Raw genomic sequence first — 20168 nt, 5'->3', positions numbered from 1 at the left:
TTTCCAGTCTTTGCAGTGTAGCATGGAGACGGGAATCGTGCTCCTGATGGTTACGTCCCCACACCAACACATCGTCAATGTGACACACCACTCCTTCGAGACCCTCGATGACCTCCGCCATCATGCGCTGAAAGTGTTCGGGCGCTGAGTTGATCCCAAACGGTAGGCGGTTAAAGTGGAACCGCCCAAAGGGTGTGATGAAGGTGGTGAGTTTGGCAGACTCATCGGACAGGGGAATCTGCCAGAAGCCCATGTTGGCATCCAGTTTGCTAAACACTTTGGCTCCTGCGAGCATTCCGAGACTTTGTTCAACCGATGGCAGCACATATTTTTCTCTGCACACATACTCATTTAGTCCGGTAAAGTCTACGCAAAGTCTTAGCCCAGGGCTGTTTTTCTTTGGAACAACAACCATGCCGGCACACCAATCCGTTGGTTCCTCAACTCGGGTAATGACACCAAGCTCTTCCATTCGTTGGAGTTTGTGATGGCATCAGCCACACAGGGGTAAATTAGTCCATTTTTCACTTTATTATTTTGCTTTGCAGTATTCTTCATTAATATAATTCATTAATCATTTGGTTAAACCTAACACTGGTATTATGAGGCGCGCACATAGTAGCATTGTATGGTTTTTCTAAAATGTTTTGTTATATTAATTATGTTTCTCTTTCTTTGAGTTACCTGGGTTTGGGCGGTGGCTGTTTCCTGTCTGGGCAAAAGGCGTGGCTGAGGACTCTGGGGACAAAATGCCTGCTCAGCAGGACCAACCATGGGCTTACCAGGAGCAGGGGTGTTTTAGGTTTAGTTGGGTTATTCTGTGCTTAGTTAATATTAGTGTGTGTTTTTGTTTTCCCCCCTATTGTGTTCAAATGGTTTGGCCAAATCATTATAAAAGCTACCCTCATGTGTCTTTTTAATTAGGTCAGTTTGTGAGTTAAGTTGTGTCTCACTTTGTTGTTTAAGTTTTTGGAAATTACTTTTTGTAGAGTTATATTTAGTTGACCTGTTTTATGGGCCTGCTAAGTATGGTTTTGAATTTTGTTAATTTTGGACTTTTTGAGGGTTAAAATAAAGAAAACCCTTTTTGAAGATATTTTTTGCTTGTGTCCTCTTTGCTTTGGCTGCTTGGTCCCTCACAGAGTTCCTCTTTTACCCTTCCCATCAGAGGCAGAGGAAGCCTTCGCGGAGTTTTGAGTGAGTACGGCACAGCATTCGGTTTGAGTTTAATGTGATAGGCCCGCTGCACTTTCCCTAGACCATTGCAAAGTTTAGGGTAAGTAGTCTTCAGAGTGTCCATTGAAACCGCGTCAACTCGCACCAGCAGGCCAAGAGCTGTAATGGCGGGCAGGCCTAGCAGTGGAGTGCTCAGGTTTCTTACAACATAGACCTTCTCTGTTGTCTGTTTCGCTCCGTAGTTGAGCTGTAGCTTTGTAAAACCTGCAACGTCCAGTGGTGTTTCTCCAGGGCCTAACAAAGGTTTTTCTGGCTGCTGGAGGACTGGTCTGTGTTCGTTAGCAAAAATCTTTGATAAGTCCGAGTCAGCTATTACAGTCACATCTGCTCCAGTATCCAGTTTGAAAGTGATTTTTGCATCTTTCACTTGTATGATGGCTGTCCACGCCTGGCCGTCACTGGAAACTGAGCCTAGGAAGAAACCTTGCTCCTCTTCCTCCTCAATACTTTGCACTGTCTTGCTTTGTCTGCAGACTCGCTGGTAGTGACCTTTTTTTCCACATAAATTACATTTTGCATCATTTGCTGGGCACTCAGGTTTCGGATGTGGAGAGCCTCCGCACTTGTAGCATTTGTTACTTTGTCTCTTGCTATATTGCTGTTGTGTTTTGACAGTTTTATTTTTGAACATGTTGAACTTTGTTTTGTCGTGCTTTTGTATCACTCTGTCAACTGTTTTCGCATTTACATGCATTACATTTGTTTCACTTCTCAAAGCTGACTGTTGCTTTTTGATTTCTTCTGACTGCCTGGCCATATTTATAGCTTTATCCAAGTCCAAGTCTTTTTCCATCTGCATGCGCTCAGACAGCCTCGTGTCGGCCAAGCCCACTACTATTCTGTCTCTTATCAGCTCATCGTGGAGCGGTCCGTAGTTACAGTGCTCTGCTAATGCATGCAAGGCAGTCACGAATGCATCAACAGTCTCATTCAGCTCTTGTTTGCGCATATTAAAACGTGCGCGCTCATAAACAACATTTTTCCTGACAATGAAAAAGTTGTGGAAGCTATCTCTCACTTTAGCATAGTCCCGTTGGTCTACATCACTTAACTTTAGTCCTCTCAGGACGTCATCTGCTTCGTCTCTCATACAATATATGAGAGTGTTCACTTGATTTTCCTCCGAGCTCGCAGACAGATTACTTGCCTGACGGAATCTCTCGAAGCGACGGACCCATCTTGTCCATTCGTGTGGTTTGGAAAAATCAAAGGGCTCCGGTGGTTGGATGCTAAACGTAGCACTGGGAGTGCTAGCCGCGGTGCTAACTCCTGCCCTCGGATGATCGTCTACGTCGTCATTCGGCATTTTGTTTCCACCTTCCCCTTCTCCTCACACTCGGCAGATGTATGGAGTCTTACAAGTCACACAGCACTTCTGACACCATGTGTGATTCTTACTCTGAATCTGAATAAGTACGCGGGACCACTGTGTGCGGTAAGACCATCTCTTTACTTCCTGTATTACCATCTACCGGCATGCATTGCCAGTGCGTAACACGTAATTACACAATCAAACAGTGAACACATACTGCCCATACAACAAATGTACCAGAGACAATTATGAATACACCACACATGTGACATGCTAGCTTAGTTCTAGATGGACTGACATGGATCTGACCTCAGGACTGTGATCAGGACAGAATGATGCAGATCTGCTGGACACAGAGGAGCTCCAGGCTCTGACTGAAGAAACAGAGTTATGATCAACAACAGAGGCAATAAATAAAGTTTCTTACACCAAGTCTTTGTAACATCCACACCAGTCGCCTCATGAAAGACTTCACAGCTGAACTTTGACAGGTCAGACTTCAAAATCTCCACATGGTCTCGTCTCTGGAAGGTCTCATCGTTATTTGGAAGAACTCCTGAGCTCGTCAGGCCGTCGACTGCAGTCAGAACACGTCCGTTCCTTCTGATCCTCACGATGATGTCTTTGGGGTAGAAGCCTGTGGCGAGGCAGGTCAGGATGAGGTTTGTCTCCACTTTGGCCTTCTTTGCAAACACAAACACCTCAGGTGGAGCTGGAAGCAGGAAATGGAAAACTGTGTCACCACATGTGGTAACTGTAACACTGATTTAATGAATTTATCTGTGACACATTAAAGAATGAACCAGCTGGTACTGGATGTCTTATATGAGCTGTAAGTATTAAAGCTTCGGTCACACAAGAGGAAAAATAGGTTGGTAACCTCCATGAAAACGGGTTGGGAGTTGGTCGCACTGCTTTTCTTCTTTATTCTTTGTGTTGTGAATAATAACTCTGTGAATAATGACGCGTCACCAAAGAAGAAAATATCTAATTGGCTGAGAAAAACTAAAAATGTGACTGGCTGAGTTTACCTCATTTTATTCTGAGAAGCTTCGAGGAGCAGCTTCCATAAAAGACACTTGATTGTTCATTTATTTATGACAGTGGTTTAATTCTGTACTCTGATTCTGGTCTGCAGAGATCTCACAGACGAGCTGCAGATACAGCTTTCACAGAGTGAGACCTGATCTGTTAAAGTCTGATTTCTAGTTTAAACCTGCAGAGAGGCTCTGCTTCATTTTACAAACATGTCCACATGGATCACACAGGCTGCAAACATGCAGATGTTAAAGTGACACATTTATTGAAGGAATATTTGGTTAAATGTGTGAGCATATTTCTGCCAAACAAAGGACGTTACATACAGCTCATTTATACTTAACTTTAAAAATAGAATCAGTTATTTTTTAATTGTTCTTTTTCATTCATCCATTTTTTTTTTGCTTATCCTCCTCCAACTTCTCTTGGAAAACACCAAGGTGTCCCCAAGCCAGCCGAGATATATAATGCCTCTCCTGTCCTGGGTCTCCTCTGGACACCCACATCTATGCTGATCTCACCTGGACCCACGACACCAACACCCTGGCAAAGAAGGCCCAGCAGTGGCTGCACCTCCACCTCAGGAGGTGCAAAAGTTAAAAAATAGACTAGACAGCAATTTAAAACAAAACATTATTGATACTTTTTAATGTGAAATGTTGTCACACACTCACCTAAAAATTTCATGAATTTATAACTTTCGTGCTAGTTCTTTTTTTTTTTCTCTGGTTTTTTCTGCACTTTTTTCACCCATGTTTAGAGAACCAGTGCTCCTTTGTTTACGTTTGGGATCAGCTGTTAGCACTGCTCCCTGCAGCTGCAGCTGCGCTACTGGCAGACAGACCCGACATCCCCAGTGAGCTGAAGAGGAAGAGACGGGGGTGATGTCACCTGAGAAGGAGATGTTACAGACCATCTGTCCCTTCTGTGATCATTGGAAATGTGAGATCGCTCCCTAATAAGATTGAGGAGCTAATGACCCGGTCACAGAGTGTTCTGACAAAACGCCCTACCTATAAAGCTGTCCTACCTGTTGTTACTGCGCATGCGCACAACTCAAAACGGCCGTATTTTTGGTGTTAATAGTGGACGCCTATTATTTGATCCTACCCTGATCATGTGTGTGCAAAACAAGGTTAGTATTATATGTATTACTTCTTTATTACAGTTGATACTTGTTTTCCTTAAGCTGTTGTCAATTTGTTAACTTTTCAAGCTAACATGCATTTTGTTTTTTAGCCCTGGCCTCTCTTTTATATTTATTGGAGAATGACAAAATTCTACACTAATCTTCTTTTCAAATGACACAACTCAGATCTCTCTGCCATCCTCAAGTTTTCACATGTCTCTTTTTTAGGTTGTTAAACAGTTTATAGAAAACAGCTGCTCTGTGTGCTGAAGCAGACAATTCTAAAAACTCCACCACTGTATTTGTGCTTTGAGTAAATTTTCCTTTGGTAATACAATCCCTTATTGTAAATATTTCCAAAAATAATTTTCTCTTATCAAACCGTATTTTGGGTTATTTCAGCCAATGACATAAACACTCCCCCTGAGTAAAGAGCGCTTATCCTGTGTTTGCCTTTAACAAGCCATTCCTTCCAGCACACCGTTTCTGTACAGCAGTGTTGTTCCATAGCGAGGTGTAAGGTTGTCTTAAATGAGATGCTCCACACATCTTGTGTGTACCCAGACAGCCTTAGAATACCCGAGCACGGGGTTATCATGAACGTCTTGTCCATTAACAGCTGAACTCTGTGAGAGAACATCCAAGGGTGTAAAAGGGCTCACTAGTTCCTGTTCGATCTTCATCCAGCTCAGCTCCGTCCGATCCTGTCCAGTGCTTGGCCAGTCTTGACATTACAAAAGCTAAATTATACAACTTCACATTTGGGAGGGCCATTACTCCAATGTCTTTAGAGGCCCAGATGTTCTTTAAATTCACTCTTGGCTTCTTGTTATTCCACAAAACATCTTTAATTAGCTTCTCAAAATTGACTAAATATGTGTAAAGGAATTCTTACAGGTAACATCATGGAAACATAATTGAACTGCGGGGCCGCCATCATGTTAATCACATTAATTTTACCCCGTAATGTAAGATTTAAATTAGCCCATTTATCCAGATTTGTTTGTATCTTTAGGAGGAGAGGTTCCATCTTTGGAAGCATAATATCCTCCAGTTTGGGTTTAATATTATTCCTAAAGACTTCATACCTGAAGGTAAATACTTCAAAGTGAATGGAGTAATGGATCTAGAGTAACATGATGCTGATAGGGGCGTGCCCTCTGATTTGTACCAATTTATCTTATAACCTGACAACCTTGAAAATGACTCGACGCATGTGAGCAGCGCCGGTAGAACACCTCTGATAGCCACGTTAGCTAAGATCAGTGGTTCCAGAAATATCGTGAAGAAGAGCGGGGATGAAGAACACCCCTGCCGGGTCCCACGACTGAGATGGAAAAACTCTGACACCAATCTATTTGTCAAAACTGCTCAGCAGGACATTTTGTCGATAATCAGGTTCTCTGGCAGCAGGTCAGTCACACGACTGAACAATGTGTGTGTGTTAGTCCCTGTAGGGAAATGACTCCTCTGCATTTAACCCATTCACCCAGTGAAGCAGGGCAGCCACCAATGCAACGCCCGGGGAGCAGTGTGTAGGGACGGTACCTTGCTCAACCTCAGGGCCCTTCAGTGGAGTTGAACCACTGACCCTCCGATCATGGGGCAACTACTCTACCTACTGGGCTGTCTCTGAACAACTGGGTATAAAAAGAGGCGGAGTTTCTCAGGAATTAAAGCTGGACAGATGTTCATCTGCACAAAAACTATCAGAATTATGTTCTTCAGTGTTAAATTATCTACAGGAAGTAATCCAAACGTGATTGTCATCGTTTTATTTTGAAATGAACAGTGTTGCTGTAACTGCTTCTACCTTCATGCTGTACGGTGGTATAATCACTCACTTTGGGCACTGGAGGACTTTAAAACTGCTTAAAACTAAATAATTATAAAAACTGTCGTTGTTTGGATGCAGGAAGAAAAAGACTGAGGACAAATGAACGGATCCATCAGCAGCACCTGACGCTCGTCGCTCCAACATCGATAAAAACACTCATCACCTCATGATTCACACATTAAGTTGAGTTTATTATAAGAAACAACACAAAATACTTTCATTTTCTGATCCTTCACATTGCGACTGAAACACCGTTTAAACAGAAGCTGTAAATATGTCTGACAAATATGGCTGTCGTGCACTATAATGAAGAGGCTTCAGGATTGTGGGACAATGACACAGAGTCATGCAGCTGATGTGTTGCTGATGTGTAAAAACAGATTCCTGTGTTTCTTGACTTTTCGGAGCTTGTTGTCAAACACCGAGTGGATTTTTCTCTACATGAAAATCTTCTCATCTTTCATACATGAATCATTTCCTTCCAGCGGCTCTGAATCAAACTGCTACTCTGAGGTTTCCAGGCTTTACTTTCTGAGCTCTTTCAAAGAATCCAGTTTACATGAAACTGCAGCAGCTTTGAAAGTTGGATTCACTTTTTTATTCTCACTGCTGCACAAACCTGATTTGACATGTTTGAGTAAAAACTCAAAGTTTAAACTGTAAAATGCAGCAAACGTGAGCCTCCTCTTAGTCTGCATGTTGGGACATGTGGTAAATACACTTGTTTTGGTAAATGTGGCTTCAGGGAGCCTTCGGGCGCTCCGACGGACGTTCTTGCAGACGTCAGAACATCAGCTGGACGGGCTCCAGCAGCAGTCTGCCTGAACCCGGGCCTCGGCTGTCGGAGTCATCGGCTGCAGGGATGAACAGTGTTAGAGTATCACAGAGGTGCACGTGCTCTGGCCTCTTCTTCTGCTCTGACTTTTGCAAACCTGCATTCATGACTGTGTGTTTGCTGTGAGCATGACTCAGCACGAGGAGGCAGTCACATGACAAACAGCTGTATGGATGAGATCTGCTCACAGTGCAAACTGCTTACTCATGATTTCTGTTCTTTATAAATAACTGAAATATTGACTCTATGAAAGACGAATGAAGCAGAAGATATAAGTGTGACGCACATACAGCGACGCCTCACAGTAATCAGATTACCAGATGATGGTTAGTGATTACATTTCCTCCTCGCTGACAGGAAACAGCAGCACACCTGTGAGGACTCATAGCTTCACACACAGCAACACTGATATTAACCTGCAAACACAACGGCCTCCGATCATCAGCTGACAGCCGCTAACAGGCCAGTGTTCACACCTGTGCTGAGGTGGGACAGAGTGACAGTTTGGTCCGACTGATGCTGAGAAAAAAGTTCATTCGCTCAGGATTCTCGTCCTGACGCGTTTATCCTGCTGCTCCAGCACAAACAGCAGCGTACCTGAGCTATGATCACGGTTCCTGCAGGTCAGCTGATCATTCTGATGATCGCCGAATCTAAAACTCACCTTTGCACAGATTTCCTGTGAAACTCTTCACAGCTGTGACAGTCACACCGTGGTCACATGACTGAACCAACCTGAGAGCCACGATTTCAACTATGAAGTGCTGACCTTAGTGCAAGAGCATCGTATCAATAATGATAATAACAATAATGCTGATAATAATTATAATAATCATCATATTTTTCATTAAAACTGTTTATGAGTTTCTCCAGGATGAATTTTAACACCCACAGTTTGAACCTGTGCAACTTTTAATAAACGATACTTACAGGAGACACCTGAGTCAGAGGCGGAGTCAGAGGCGGAGTCAGAGGAGCTTTGAGAGTCTGAAGGAAAGAAATTAATTCAGGTAAACTTGTGAGCTGAATATGTAAAAATAACAATATCATGATAAAAATAATTAACATGGCTTTCATATTTACGCACCACTGCACAGTTGAAAACACACAAACTTGAAAAACTTAAAAAAATAAAAAAATTGCTGCACAACCAGTAAATTTTTAAGCCAATGTTCAGGAAAAGTATTTCCTGTTTAGAGTTCAGGTTTGACTTTTCCAGAGGAAATCTAAAGGAGGCGGCAGAGACCCTGTAGCAGACTGACGGATGATCCACAGCAGACGTGCACACAGGAAACTCTCCACACTGTGGACCTAACTCTGGATTCACCCACTCAAATTCAGTTCAGTAACTGACTCTGAGTTCAAACATTGGCCGGAACAGAAAAGTGACTGTGGTCAGAAAACTAACGCTGCAGGGATCTGCTGCTCTCCAACACAACTTTAAACAAAGAAGAAAACTGTGACAAACCAAAAAAACAAAAATAAAATAAAGTTTCTCACCCCAAACTCTGGTAACGCTCACAGCAGATGCCTCATGAACGACTTCACAGCTGAACGCAGACAGGTCAGACCTTAAAACCTCCACACGGTCTCTCCTCTGGAAGGTGTGGTCTTCATTGGGAAGAACTCCTGAGCTGATCAGGCCGTCGTCTGCAGTCAGGACGCTCTCATTCTTTTTCATCCTCAGGACGACGTCTGCTGGGTAGAAGCCTGTGGCGAGGCAGGTCAGCACCACGTCTGCATCCACTCTGGAGGTCTTTGCATACAGGGACACCTCGGGTGGAGCTGGAGGAGGAAATGTAAAGAGGTGTGTATCTCCTCAGCTATCACTGCAAACAGGAACCATTCAGGTTTCTTTGATCACCCCTAACGACTGAGCACAGCTGTGGCAGACGTGTCGCACGCTGACGTTTAGTTTGTGGCTTCCACACAAAATGCTTTCACATCTGTAGTCTCACATCTGGAGCTGAACGTCACTGAGCACGTTTATCTCGTCTCTGTGACTTTTTTATCCACCAGGTGTTTCTGTAGGTGAACACCTGCCGTGTGGGGGGAGGGCGCAGCGAGGTAGTACAACGACAGTTTGAAGATCAAAAGTGAAGAGGCAGTTTATGACTGCTTACTGATTTTGCTGATAGGTAGTCGTGTGTTCTTTCATTTATATTGAGCTGTAAATCTGCATTACTGCTGCCATGATGAGACTGTTGTGTCCAAATAAAGGAGGAAACATTTAACTCACAGGAAACTTTAAGCTTTTTACATTTATTTGACCTGAACTTAGAAAAGTTGGAAGTTTAACTGAAGGTTCTTGGATTTCTGAATGTTATTGAACCATAATCACACACAAAGCCTCGTCTATGAAGTCTAATAAGAATAAATATCAAAATACAGAAACTAGATGTCATACATACAGGTGTTTCGTGGCTGCTGTTGTTCATAATTCAAGAACTTGCTCAGCCAATCGATGCACTCGTTCTCCAGGTATCCCTTGGTGTACTCTTTCAGCACCTGGACGCCGTCCCACTTCCTCTTGGTGGCTTCTGCCTCCGGAATCGGAGCGACCCAGACTCCGTTTTTATCATCGAAGGACAGGAAGTCGTTTCCATCGTAGGCGTACATGTCCACGCCTCGGACAAACCTGAGCGTGCCGTCAGGCTGCGTCTCACCCTCACAGCCGTGCATCCACTGAAGAACGTGGAGGTCTGGAAGCAGGAGGGTGAAATAAAGAAGAACAAACAAAGGACAAGGAAATGAAGATTCAGAGGAGACGAGATGAGGAAGCAGGAACAACTTGCTCCTGACCTGAGGAACCTGATCTCAAATGGAAGCATTTTTCAATTAAAATGTTATTTTGTTGATGTCATGCAGGTCCTTCAGCTTTCGAGGGTCTGACCTGAGTCATTCTGTCTCATTCGCTCCATCAGGATGCCGATGTTGACCTTGAACCACTGCTGCTTGCTCTTGCGGGACTGTGTGCCTCTATCCCAGTAATCAGCAGGTAAACGCTCTCTCATCCACTCCTGTCTGGGAACTTTCACCTGATTCTCGCTGTCAAAGTAGTCGATCATCTTGTCGTCCAACAAACCCATGGCTGTGAACTGGTGGATGCCCGGGAGGCCGACAGGTTTGGAGAGCGCCGTGTAGATGTAGGTGAGGGAGTGAGTCTCTGAAAGTCACACAGGAGGGAATGTTTTTATTCCAGCCAGCTGAGAAAAACCATCTGAATATTTACATCCACTATTGTTACGATTCGGTGTTGTCAGTGTTTTGTTTTAGGCGTGACTGTTATGTGTTTCTTGCTTTACTTTGAAAGACTGTCTTATCTCAGTGTGTTCAGTTTACGCTTCCTTGTCTCGTCAGTTCTGATTTGCCCCAGCTGTGTTTCCCTCCTGTTGTCCATTCCCTGATTGCTCCCTCGATGTATTTAAGCCCTGTGTTTCAGTTTGTCAGGTCGCGATCTTCCCCCCCAGTTGTAAATAGTTTGGTGTTTTGATGTAAATAGTTGTCGATACTTTCGTTTTGGGATTTTTTTTGTGGAGACCCATAGTAGTTTTTTTGTTTTGTTTTTTTTCCCTTATTTTTATTTTTCCTGTGTTGCACGCCGGTTGCCTAGGCCGGGGTGTAACATAATGGGGGCTCATCCGGATTCGCTGGAGGGTCCGAGGACCGCTTCAGCCGTCCGTCTGTCTTCGCTGGAGGGTCCGAGGGACCGCTTCAGCCTCCGTCTGTCTTCGCTGGAGGGTCCGAGGACTGCTCCAGCCTTCGTCTGTCTTCGCTGGAGGGTCCGAGGGACCGCTCCAGCCTTCGTCCGTCTTCGCTGGAGGGTCCGAGGGACCGCTTCAGCCTTCCATCGTCGCTATGGTCCGAGGGACCGCTTCAGCATTCGGTCTGTCTCCGCTGGAGGGTCCGAGGGACCGCTTCAGTTTTCGTCCGTCTTCGCTGGAGGGTCCGAGGACCGCTCCAGCCTCCGTCTGTCTTCGCTGGAGGGTCCGAGGGACCGCTCCAGCCTTCGTCCGTCTTCGCTGGAGGGTCCGAGGACCGCTTCAGCCTCCGTCTTGTCTTCGCTGGAGGGGCCGAGGGACCGCTCCAGCCTCCGTCTTGTCTTCGCTGGAGGGTCCGAGGACCGCTTCAGCCATCCGTCTGTCTTCGCTGGAGGGTCCGAGGGACCGCTTCAGCCTCGGTCTTGTCTTCGCTGGAGGGTCCGAGGGACCGCTCCAGCCTTCGTCCGTCTTCGCTGGAGGGTCCGAGGGACCGCTTCAGCCTTCCATCGTCGCTGGAGGGTCCGAGGGACCGCTCCAGCCTTCGTCCGTCTTCGCTGGAGGGTCCGAGGGACCGCTCCAGCCTTCTGTTTCCACTGGAGGATCCAGCCATCAGCGTCGCCTGCAGAACAGCAGCCGGTGCCGTGTGCGCTGGGCATGAATCAAACATTTTCTTTGGGGTTACATGTTTTAAATGTTTGATTTTTGGGTGGGGGGAACTGTTACGATTCGGTGTTGTCAGTGTTTTGTTTTAGGCATGACTGTTATGTGTTTCCTGCTTTACTTTGAAAGACTGTCTTATCTCAGTGTGTTCAGTTTACGCTTCCTTGTCTCGTCAGTTCTGATTTGCCCCAGCTGTGTTTCCCTCCTGTTGTCCATTCCCTGATTGCTCCCTCGATGTATTTAAGCCCTGTGTTTCAGTTTGTCAGGTCGCGATCTTCCCCCCCGGTTGTAAATAGTTTGGTGTTTTGATGTAAATAGCTGTCGATACTTTCGTTTTGGGATTTTTTTTGTGGAGACCCATAGTAGTTTTTTTTGTTTTGTTTTTTTTCCCTTATTTTTATTTTCCCCTTTGTTGCCGGGGTGTAACACTATGAATCAGGAAGCTTTGCTCTTTGGTATTTTTGTCAGTCCCTGATAAACAATGATTACATCCATTCAGTTTTTCTGTCTCTTTAAACCTCTGTGTGCTACATTTGTTAAAGAGCAGCTGCTCTGGAGGACATTAACTTAACTAAGGTCCACCTGTTAAAAACCACACAGTTAAAACATACAGTTACAAAATGAGCTTAATCAGATCTCTCACACTCCATCACAATGATTTACAAAGTTATTATCCAAAAATATGGACGATGGTGGACAAGTGAAAGTCAGAAGGATCCATCATCTGTCCATCATCCATCCATCCATCATCCATTAATCATCCATCCATCCATCCGTCCATCATCCATCCATCCATCATCCATCCGTCCATCCATCCATCCATCATCCATCCGTCCATCATCCATCCATCCATCCATCCATCATCCATCCAGCCATCCATCATAAAATCATCCATCCATCATCCATCCATCCATCCATCAATCATCCATCATCCATCCATCATAAAATCATCCATCCATCCATCCATCCATCCATCTTCCATCCATCCATCCATCCATCCATCCATCCATCCATCCATCTTCCATCCATCCATCCATCCATCCATCCTCCATCCGTCCATCATCCATCCATCATCCATCCATCCATCCATCCATCCATCCATCCATCCATCATCCATCCATCCATCATCCATCCATCCATCCATCATCCATCCATCCATCCATCCATCCATCCATCCATCCATCCATCCATCATCCATCCATCATAAAATCATCCATCCATCCATCCATCCATCATCCATCTGTCCATCCATCCATCCATCCATCCATCCATCCATCATCCATCATCCATCTGTCCATCATCCATCCTTCATAAAATCATCCATCCATCCATCAATCATCCATCATCCATCCATCATCCATCCCTCCATCATCCATCCATCCATCGGTACAGAGAGAGGAGAGAGATCACATGTAGAGCAGAGAAACGTACTTGTTGGAGGATCAAGACCAACAGAAGGTCGACCTGTTTAAAACCACAGAGTTAAAGAAAGATTTGAAACACACGACTTCATTTTAGCACAAACATGAAAACATGAATCCATCCTGGTTTATATCTGAGCTTCAGGCTGCTGCTTTGATGTTTGGGGATATTTTTGGGCCTCTTAGTCCCAACTCAGCACGGCTGAAACAGCACAGCCTGCTCAGTGATGTTACTGAGCATGTCCATCCCTTTATCACCACAGTGTTTCACCCTCTGATGGCTGCTTCCAGCAGGATAACACACCATGTCACAAAGCTCAGATCATCTCAAACTGGCTTCTTGAACATGACAATGAGCTCAGCGTACTCTCAGTCACATGTTGTTGTGTTACAGCCTCAATCAAACACAGATTAAACTCATTTTTCACTTCAACGTTCTCCACACAATACCTGATAAAGCACTGTGAACACTGTCCAGATGCTGTGTGTGGAAAGATTAGATTTAAGCAGGTGGTTGTAATGTTATAGCTGATCAGTGTGTGTGTGCAGAGAGAGCTCAGATCTAGAGAAGAGAAATGAAGCACTTACTTTTACTTGGAGTGGGAACCACAGCAGAAGGTCCACCTGTTAGAAACACAGAGTTCATCTTTCTCAGTTAACTTCAGTGATTACTTCCTCCATTCCTACAAAACTGCTCAAAGAAGTCCTGCCGGTCAGGTTTCAGAGCTCATCACAGCACAGAATCAGCTTTAGTGAAGGTTACAAATGATCTTATATTAATGCCCTCGTGGTACCGTATCACCCATTAGAGCACTTTGCTGTCAGACTGTGGGCTTCCTTTGGTTCCTCCAGTATTTAAAGTAGGACGGTAGAAACAGGCTTCTCTGTACACAAGCTGTCATCACCAACAAAGGCTTTTGTACAAAGTAATAAAATAGTCTCAGTAAGCGTGTTCAACAGTTATTTTACCTGCTGCATGTTGAGAGCAGAGACACTTACTTGTTGGATGAACAACAACAGAAGGTCCACCTGTTAGAAACACAGAGTTAAACAACACCGAACAACATCAAATATTTGAATGAATGAAATTTAAATTTATTTTGGAATCCAGTCTGTTTTCTTTTTTGTAAACACATCTTGAAAAACATCTATTATTTTATATTTGCTCAAACATATCAAGCATAAATACATCAATCGAACCTTCCAGGTCAGACCTCGTGTTGTTTTGTCTTGTTCACACAAACATTTCCCATTTTAAATATTTCTCTTTTTATCTGAACTGCTCATAATTTAAATATTCTTAATAAACATTTTGAAATAAAAATAAAATATAATTCATTTGCAAGTTTCTGGTTTGTGAGTATGTGTTCATCTTCATCCATATGTTAGCAGTGTGTGATTTGGTGGCCTGGGGCTACATGTAAAGTTTCACTCAGAGCCACCAAACTCCTACTTAAGGAAAAATGATGTACAATTCCACACAGTGACTCTTAGGACATGAATATACTAATAACCACTTCTGAATTCAAACACAGGTCTAAAGAAATGAAAACAGAAAAGTCTGAAAAATGACAAAAATAAAGTTTCTCACCCCAAACTCTGGTAACGCTCACAGCAGATGCCTCATGAACGACTTCACAGCTGAACGCAGACAGGTCAGACCTTAAAACCTCCACACGGTCTCTCCTCTGGAAGGTGTGGTCTTCATTGGGAAGAACTCCTGAGCTGATCAGGCCGTCGTCTGCAGTCAGGACGCTCTCATTCTTTTTCATCCTCAGGACGACGTCTGCTGGGTAGAAGCCTGTGGCGAGGCAGGTCAGCACCACGTCTGCATCCACTCTGGAGGTCTTTGCATACAGGGACACCTCGGGTGGAGCTGGAGGAGGAAATGTAAAGAGGTGTGTATCTCCTCAGCTATCACTGCAAACAGGAACCATTCAGGTTTCTTTGATCACCCCTAACGACTGAGCACAGCTGTGGCAGACGTGTCGCACGCTGACGTTTAGTTTGTGGCTTCCACACAAAATGCTTTCACATCTGTAGTCTCACATCTGGAGCTGAACGTCACTGAGCACGTTTATCTCGTCTCTGTGACTTTTTTATCCACCAGGTGTTTCTGTAGGTGAACACCTGCCGTGTGGGGGGAGGGCGCAGCGAGGTAGTACAACGACAGTTTGAAGATCAAAAGTGAAGAGGCAGTTTATGACTGCTTACTGATTTTGCTGATAGGTAGTCGTGTGTTCTTTCATTTATATTGAGCTGTAAATCTGCATTACTGCTGCCATGATGAGACTGTTGTGTCCAAATAAAGGAGGAAACATTTAACTCACAGGAAACTTTAAGCTTTTTACATTTATTTGACCTGAACTTAGAAAAGTTGGAAGTTTAACTGAAGGTTCTTGGATTTCTGAATGTTATTGAACCATAATCACACACAAAGCCTCGTCTATGAAGTCTAATAAGAATAAATATCAAAATACAGAAACTAGATGTCATACATACAGGTGTTTCGTGGCTGCTGTTGTTCATAATTCAAGAACTTGCTCAGCCAATCGATGCACTCGTTCTCCAGGTATCCCTTGGTGTACTCTTTCAGCACCTGGACGCCGTCCCACTTCCTCTTGGTGGCTTCTGCCTCCGGAATCGGAGCGACCCAGACTCCGTTTTTATCATCGAAGGACAGGAAGTCGTTTCCATCGTAGGCGTACATGTCCACGCCTCGGACAAACCTGAGCGTGCCGTCAGGCTGCGTCTCACCCTCACAGCCGTGCATCCACTGAAGAACGTGGAGGTCTGGAAGCAGGAGGGTGAAATAAAGAAGAACAAACAAAGGACAAGGAAATGAAGATTCAGAGGAGACGAGATGAGGAAGCAGGAACAACTTGCTCCTGACCTGAGGAACCTGATCTCAAATGGAAGCATTTTTCAATTAAAATGTTATTTTGTTGATGTCATGCAGGTCCTTCAGCTTTCGAGGGTCTGACCTGAGTCATTCTGCCTCATTCGCTCCATCAGGATGCCGATGTTGACCTTGAACCACTGCTGCTTGCTCTTGCGGGACTGTGTGCCTTTATCCCAGTAATCAGCAGGTAAACGCTCTCTCATCCACTCCTGTCTGGGAACTTTTGCCTGATTCTCGCTGTCAAAGTAGTCGATCATCCTGCCGTCCAGCAAACCCATGGCTGTGAACTGGTGGATGCCCGGGAGGCCGACAGGTTTGGAGAGCGCCGTGTAGATGTAATGGAGGGAGTGAGTCTCTGAAAGTCACACAGGAGGAAATGTTTTTATTCCAGCCAGCTGAGAAAAACCATCTGAATATTTACATCCACTATGAATCAGGAAGCTTTGCTCTTTGGTATTTTAGTCAGTCCCTGATAAACAATCAGTTGATGAACTTGTTCTTTTCTTGGAAAAACTAGGATTGTTTAATGTGACCGTTCTGAGACTCGACCCATCGTTCTTCTGTTCTTGCTTCTTTTCTCGTGACTGTTTCCAGAACACAAGCTGCACTCAGAGGTGAGCCTGTATCTGTGTCTCAGCTTCATGCTTCAGCTCCAGCTCTTCCCCACCACAGAGAGGATGACCATGACACAAATTTCTGACTGTCAAGTCCTCCTCCTACAGTCCCCTGCATGGATGGCAGGAGGGCTGGCCCATGACAATCAAGGCCAAAGACCCTCACTGATGAGCCCCTCCCCAAGGCCTGAGCCTCCCAACTCTGTCCTGACGGAGGCATCATGGTCCACTGCTGTGGAAAACATGAGTCCTTGAGGTACAAACCCCTCCCCAATGATAAGGTTGTGATTCATACATGAGTAAAGATCTCTGTTTGTATGCTGACCAAAAATGTCATGTTTCTGTTGTGTAAAGATTTTAGTGACATGCTTAAAAATGTAGACACAAAGACAAAAGTCTGTGGACAGACTTCAGCTAATCTAAAATCCCACCTAAAGAATGTGCCTGGATACTAAAACAGCATCAGCAGAGCTCTGACACCAGGTTGAAGATGGCAACAGGTGAGTAAAGAGCATTTTAATCCAGTGGTGCTGACCTGTTGATAAGTACTGATGCTAACACGAGACCTGGAGAGAAGAACAAACTGAAACTGATCATTTACACACAAGTGGAATTTCAGCAAGTGAACCAAAGGAAACAAGTGCATCAGAGGTCGTGTGCTCAGTACCAGAGTGGGGATGACTAAAGGAGCAGCTGCTGAGCTCTGCAGACAGTTTTGTGTGATCAAGTTGTGCGTTAACGAACCTCGAAGTGTTATTTCTTTTGGTCGGTTAATTGGCATGATACTGGTTATACTTAACCAGTGCATGTTAAAATTATGCCTCAGTGCTTTGATACCATGTTGTTGGATTATTCAGTACTAAGTTAGTAGCAGTGACCATCCAGCTGTATTAGGAATGAAGGACTTTTCTATTGTTTAGTTGAACTGTTGCTAGTTTGCCATATTTGTGCCTTACTAGTAACAACTTGTAAGACATGTGCGGTTTGGCCAATTTATCTTCTACAGTGACCCCTTGTGGACATTATGAGATATTGCTTGTGTTAATAGATGATGTGTTGTGATTGTTTTCCTAGTTATCTATGACTCTACTCATTGTAGAATTACCTGTTTCTGTTTCCAGAAAACCATGCTCAGAGTCACACATACTGTGCACTATACAACAATAAGTTCAAGTATGGCTGCACTGAATTTGGATTAAGCCTGGCAAACACTTTGATGGAAACAATCTTAATGAAAGAAAGTTAACCCAACTCCTGGACTGCTGCAGTCCTTCTAACAGAAGACTTAGCCCAGACTTTTATACCCAGTATTCCAGTATATATATGTTCCACGGTAAGTGTGACAAATAACGCACTAACATCAGTGTTAGTAAAGACTTGTGGAAATTAGAAGCAGCACTCGGTCATCTCAGGATGGACTAACACGGAGTTTTCTCTCGGTCCGTGGGGACAGTTACAGACACGGAACATCTCGTGAAAACTATTTCCTCCTGTGTTTTGAGATGTCAGGCCTGTGCAGCAGGGTTAAAGCTCTAGAATCGATCGTCTGAAATGTGCGTCACTCTTTACTTTCACTTCTAAGCCTCCTGCAGGACGGTCACTCACCGCCGTCCACGCGCAGTCCTGTCCCCGCGAGGACCAGAACCACCACGAGGATCATTCTGTTCTCCTTTAGAACCAGTTTTATCCTCCTGTTGCAGCGGGCTTCTCTCCGTGTCTGCCTGAGACCCACAGCTGCTCGCCTTCCTGTTGTGATGTTAGTGAGCAACATCTGGAAGACATCAGCTGGATAACGTTTCTATTTTATTTTTTTCCCAGTTTTATTCTGGAAGATCACACACGGAGGAACAAACCCTGGAACACCAACACTAAAAATAATAATACAGAGTATTTAAAATGTACCTGCCAATAACAACATGCTAAGAAAGGCGGAGTTAAAAATGTAAGCAAGCCTCTAAGTACATGGAGAAAATCTCCGTGTTAATGACGTCACATGAAAAAGTTAGTGAAGTATCTTCTGAATTTATGAAGTTTGTTAATTGTTAGCAAGATGCAACTGCTTTGCAAAAATCCTTTTTAAATTGACAACTGCCAGAAGATGAAGTGAAAAGGCAAAGTGCATATTTTCAGTCTAAGGTGACAGCATTCTCTGTTTTTATGGACAACGTAAAGGTTTGGTTGCAGGAAGCAGGCGATCCGTATATTGAACAAGACAATACTGCTCTTGATGATCGCGTTCTTCAAATTTGGATGAAATAATCCCTGAAGACAGTGTCTCTGATATCTCAAGTGTAAAGCTCTTCCCTAACCCTTCAACAACATTTTCACAGCAAAGCCGAATTTTATCAACATCTTCGCGCATTAAAGCTGCGACTGACAAGGCAGCGCTCATGGAGCGACTCGCTGCATTAAAGAAAAACATTCTGTTGAAGCGCAAGAGGAAAAGCTGAGAAAAGAACAGGAGAAATTATCCTTGGAACCGGAGTTGGCAGCAACAAATGCAAATAAGCTCAGTTTGCAGCTCTGAGCGTTCTGATGGAATGAACTTTTATTTTGAAAGAGGGCACGTACAGGTTAAACCCTTGTGATACATTTGTTCCAATAGAAAGAGATTAATCTGGTATAAATGCTGCATCTGAATCACAAGTCATTATACCTAAACAAAGTAAAAAACAACATCAGGTGGATGAGATGATGATAAAGGATGATGCTTAAGCTCAAGTGAGGCAGCAAACACAGCCTCAGTCTTTGACTGAGAATTGCACAAATGAGATTGATAATATTATGCAAAAACAAAATGACATCACTACTTTACTTGTAAAACAAAACTTATCTTCTGTCCTCCCAGTCAGAAGCATCCCTGTGTTTGATGGAGACCCTTTACAGTACAGATCCTTTATGGATGCCTTTGAAAATGGAGTGGAAGCTAAAACTGATAACTGGAGCGACTGTTTGCATTTTTTAGAGCAGTTCACTGGAGGCAGCCTAAAGACTTGGTGCAGTTGTCAGCATTTACCTCCTGAGCAGGGCTATTCCAGAGTCAAACATCTTCTTCAAGAACATTTTGGGAACGAAAATAAAATTGCCTCTGCATATATGGAGAGGATTGTGAGTTGGGCACCTATTAAAAGTGAGGATGTGAAAGGTCTTCAGTCATTCTCTCTTTTTCTTCAAGGATAAAATTGTTCATATGAAGGAGTTGGATTTGCCCTCAAACAAGAGAATGATTGTTATGAAACTTCCATACAAATTATATAATATAAAAATAAAATTATATTCTTTTATTTTTGCATCGCTCAAAATAAGCGTCACACTCGTGGAAGCCGGTGTACCCGCCTAAACGCCTGCATTTATCGAGACTTTCAACCCCAGGTAGGTCAATTATGCATCTTCGGATCCACATTACGTCAGCAGCTCCACCGT

General features: G+C 44.0%; 1 protein-coding gene across 2 annotated transcripts; it reads right to left on the bottom strand.

Annotated features, from left to right (window-relative positions):
- Positions 1-6722: 6722 nt before the first annotated feature.
- On the bottom strand, positions 6723-18602 carry LOC113014344 (uncharacterized). 2 transcript variants are annotated; one of them, XM_026155800.1, is made up of 12 exons: positions 18351-18602; positions 16214-16486; positions 15732-16022; positions 14821-15105; positions 14229-14258; positions 13818-13853; positions 13240-13272; positions 10281-10553; positions 9799-10089; positions 8888-9172; positions 8318-8374; positions 6723-7406 (listed from the first exon to the last, which is right to left on the bottom strand). In XM_026155800.1, the coding sequence occupies exons 1-12, from the start codon at positions 18514-18516 to the stop codon at positions 7336-7338; spliced, it is 2091 nt and encodes a 696-aa protein (XP_026011585.1). In that variant the 5' UTR covers positions 18517-18602; the 3' UTR covers positions 6723-7335. The 2 variants fall into 2 exon arrangements, with proteins under 2 accessions (XP_026011585.1, XP_026011586.1); XM_026155801.1 differs by lacking the exon at positions 13240-13272.
- Between the last annotated feature and the right edge of the window lie 1566 nt (positions 18603-20168).

The sequence above is a fragment of the Astatotilapia calliptera genome, chromosome 22 (assembly GCF_900246225.1).
Source record: "Astatotilapia calliptera chromosome 22, fAstCal1.2, whole genome shotgun sequence".
In the NCBI taxonomy this organism is placed as follows: Eukaryota; Metazoa; Chordata; class Actinopteri; order Cichliformes; family Cichlidae; genus Astatotilapia; species Astatotilapia calliptera.
This window is presented reverse-complemented; position numbering and strand designations above follow the sequence as displayed.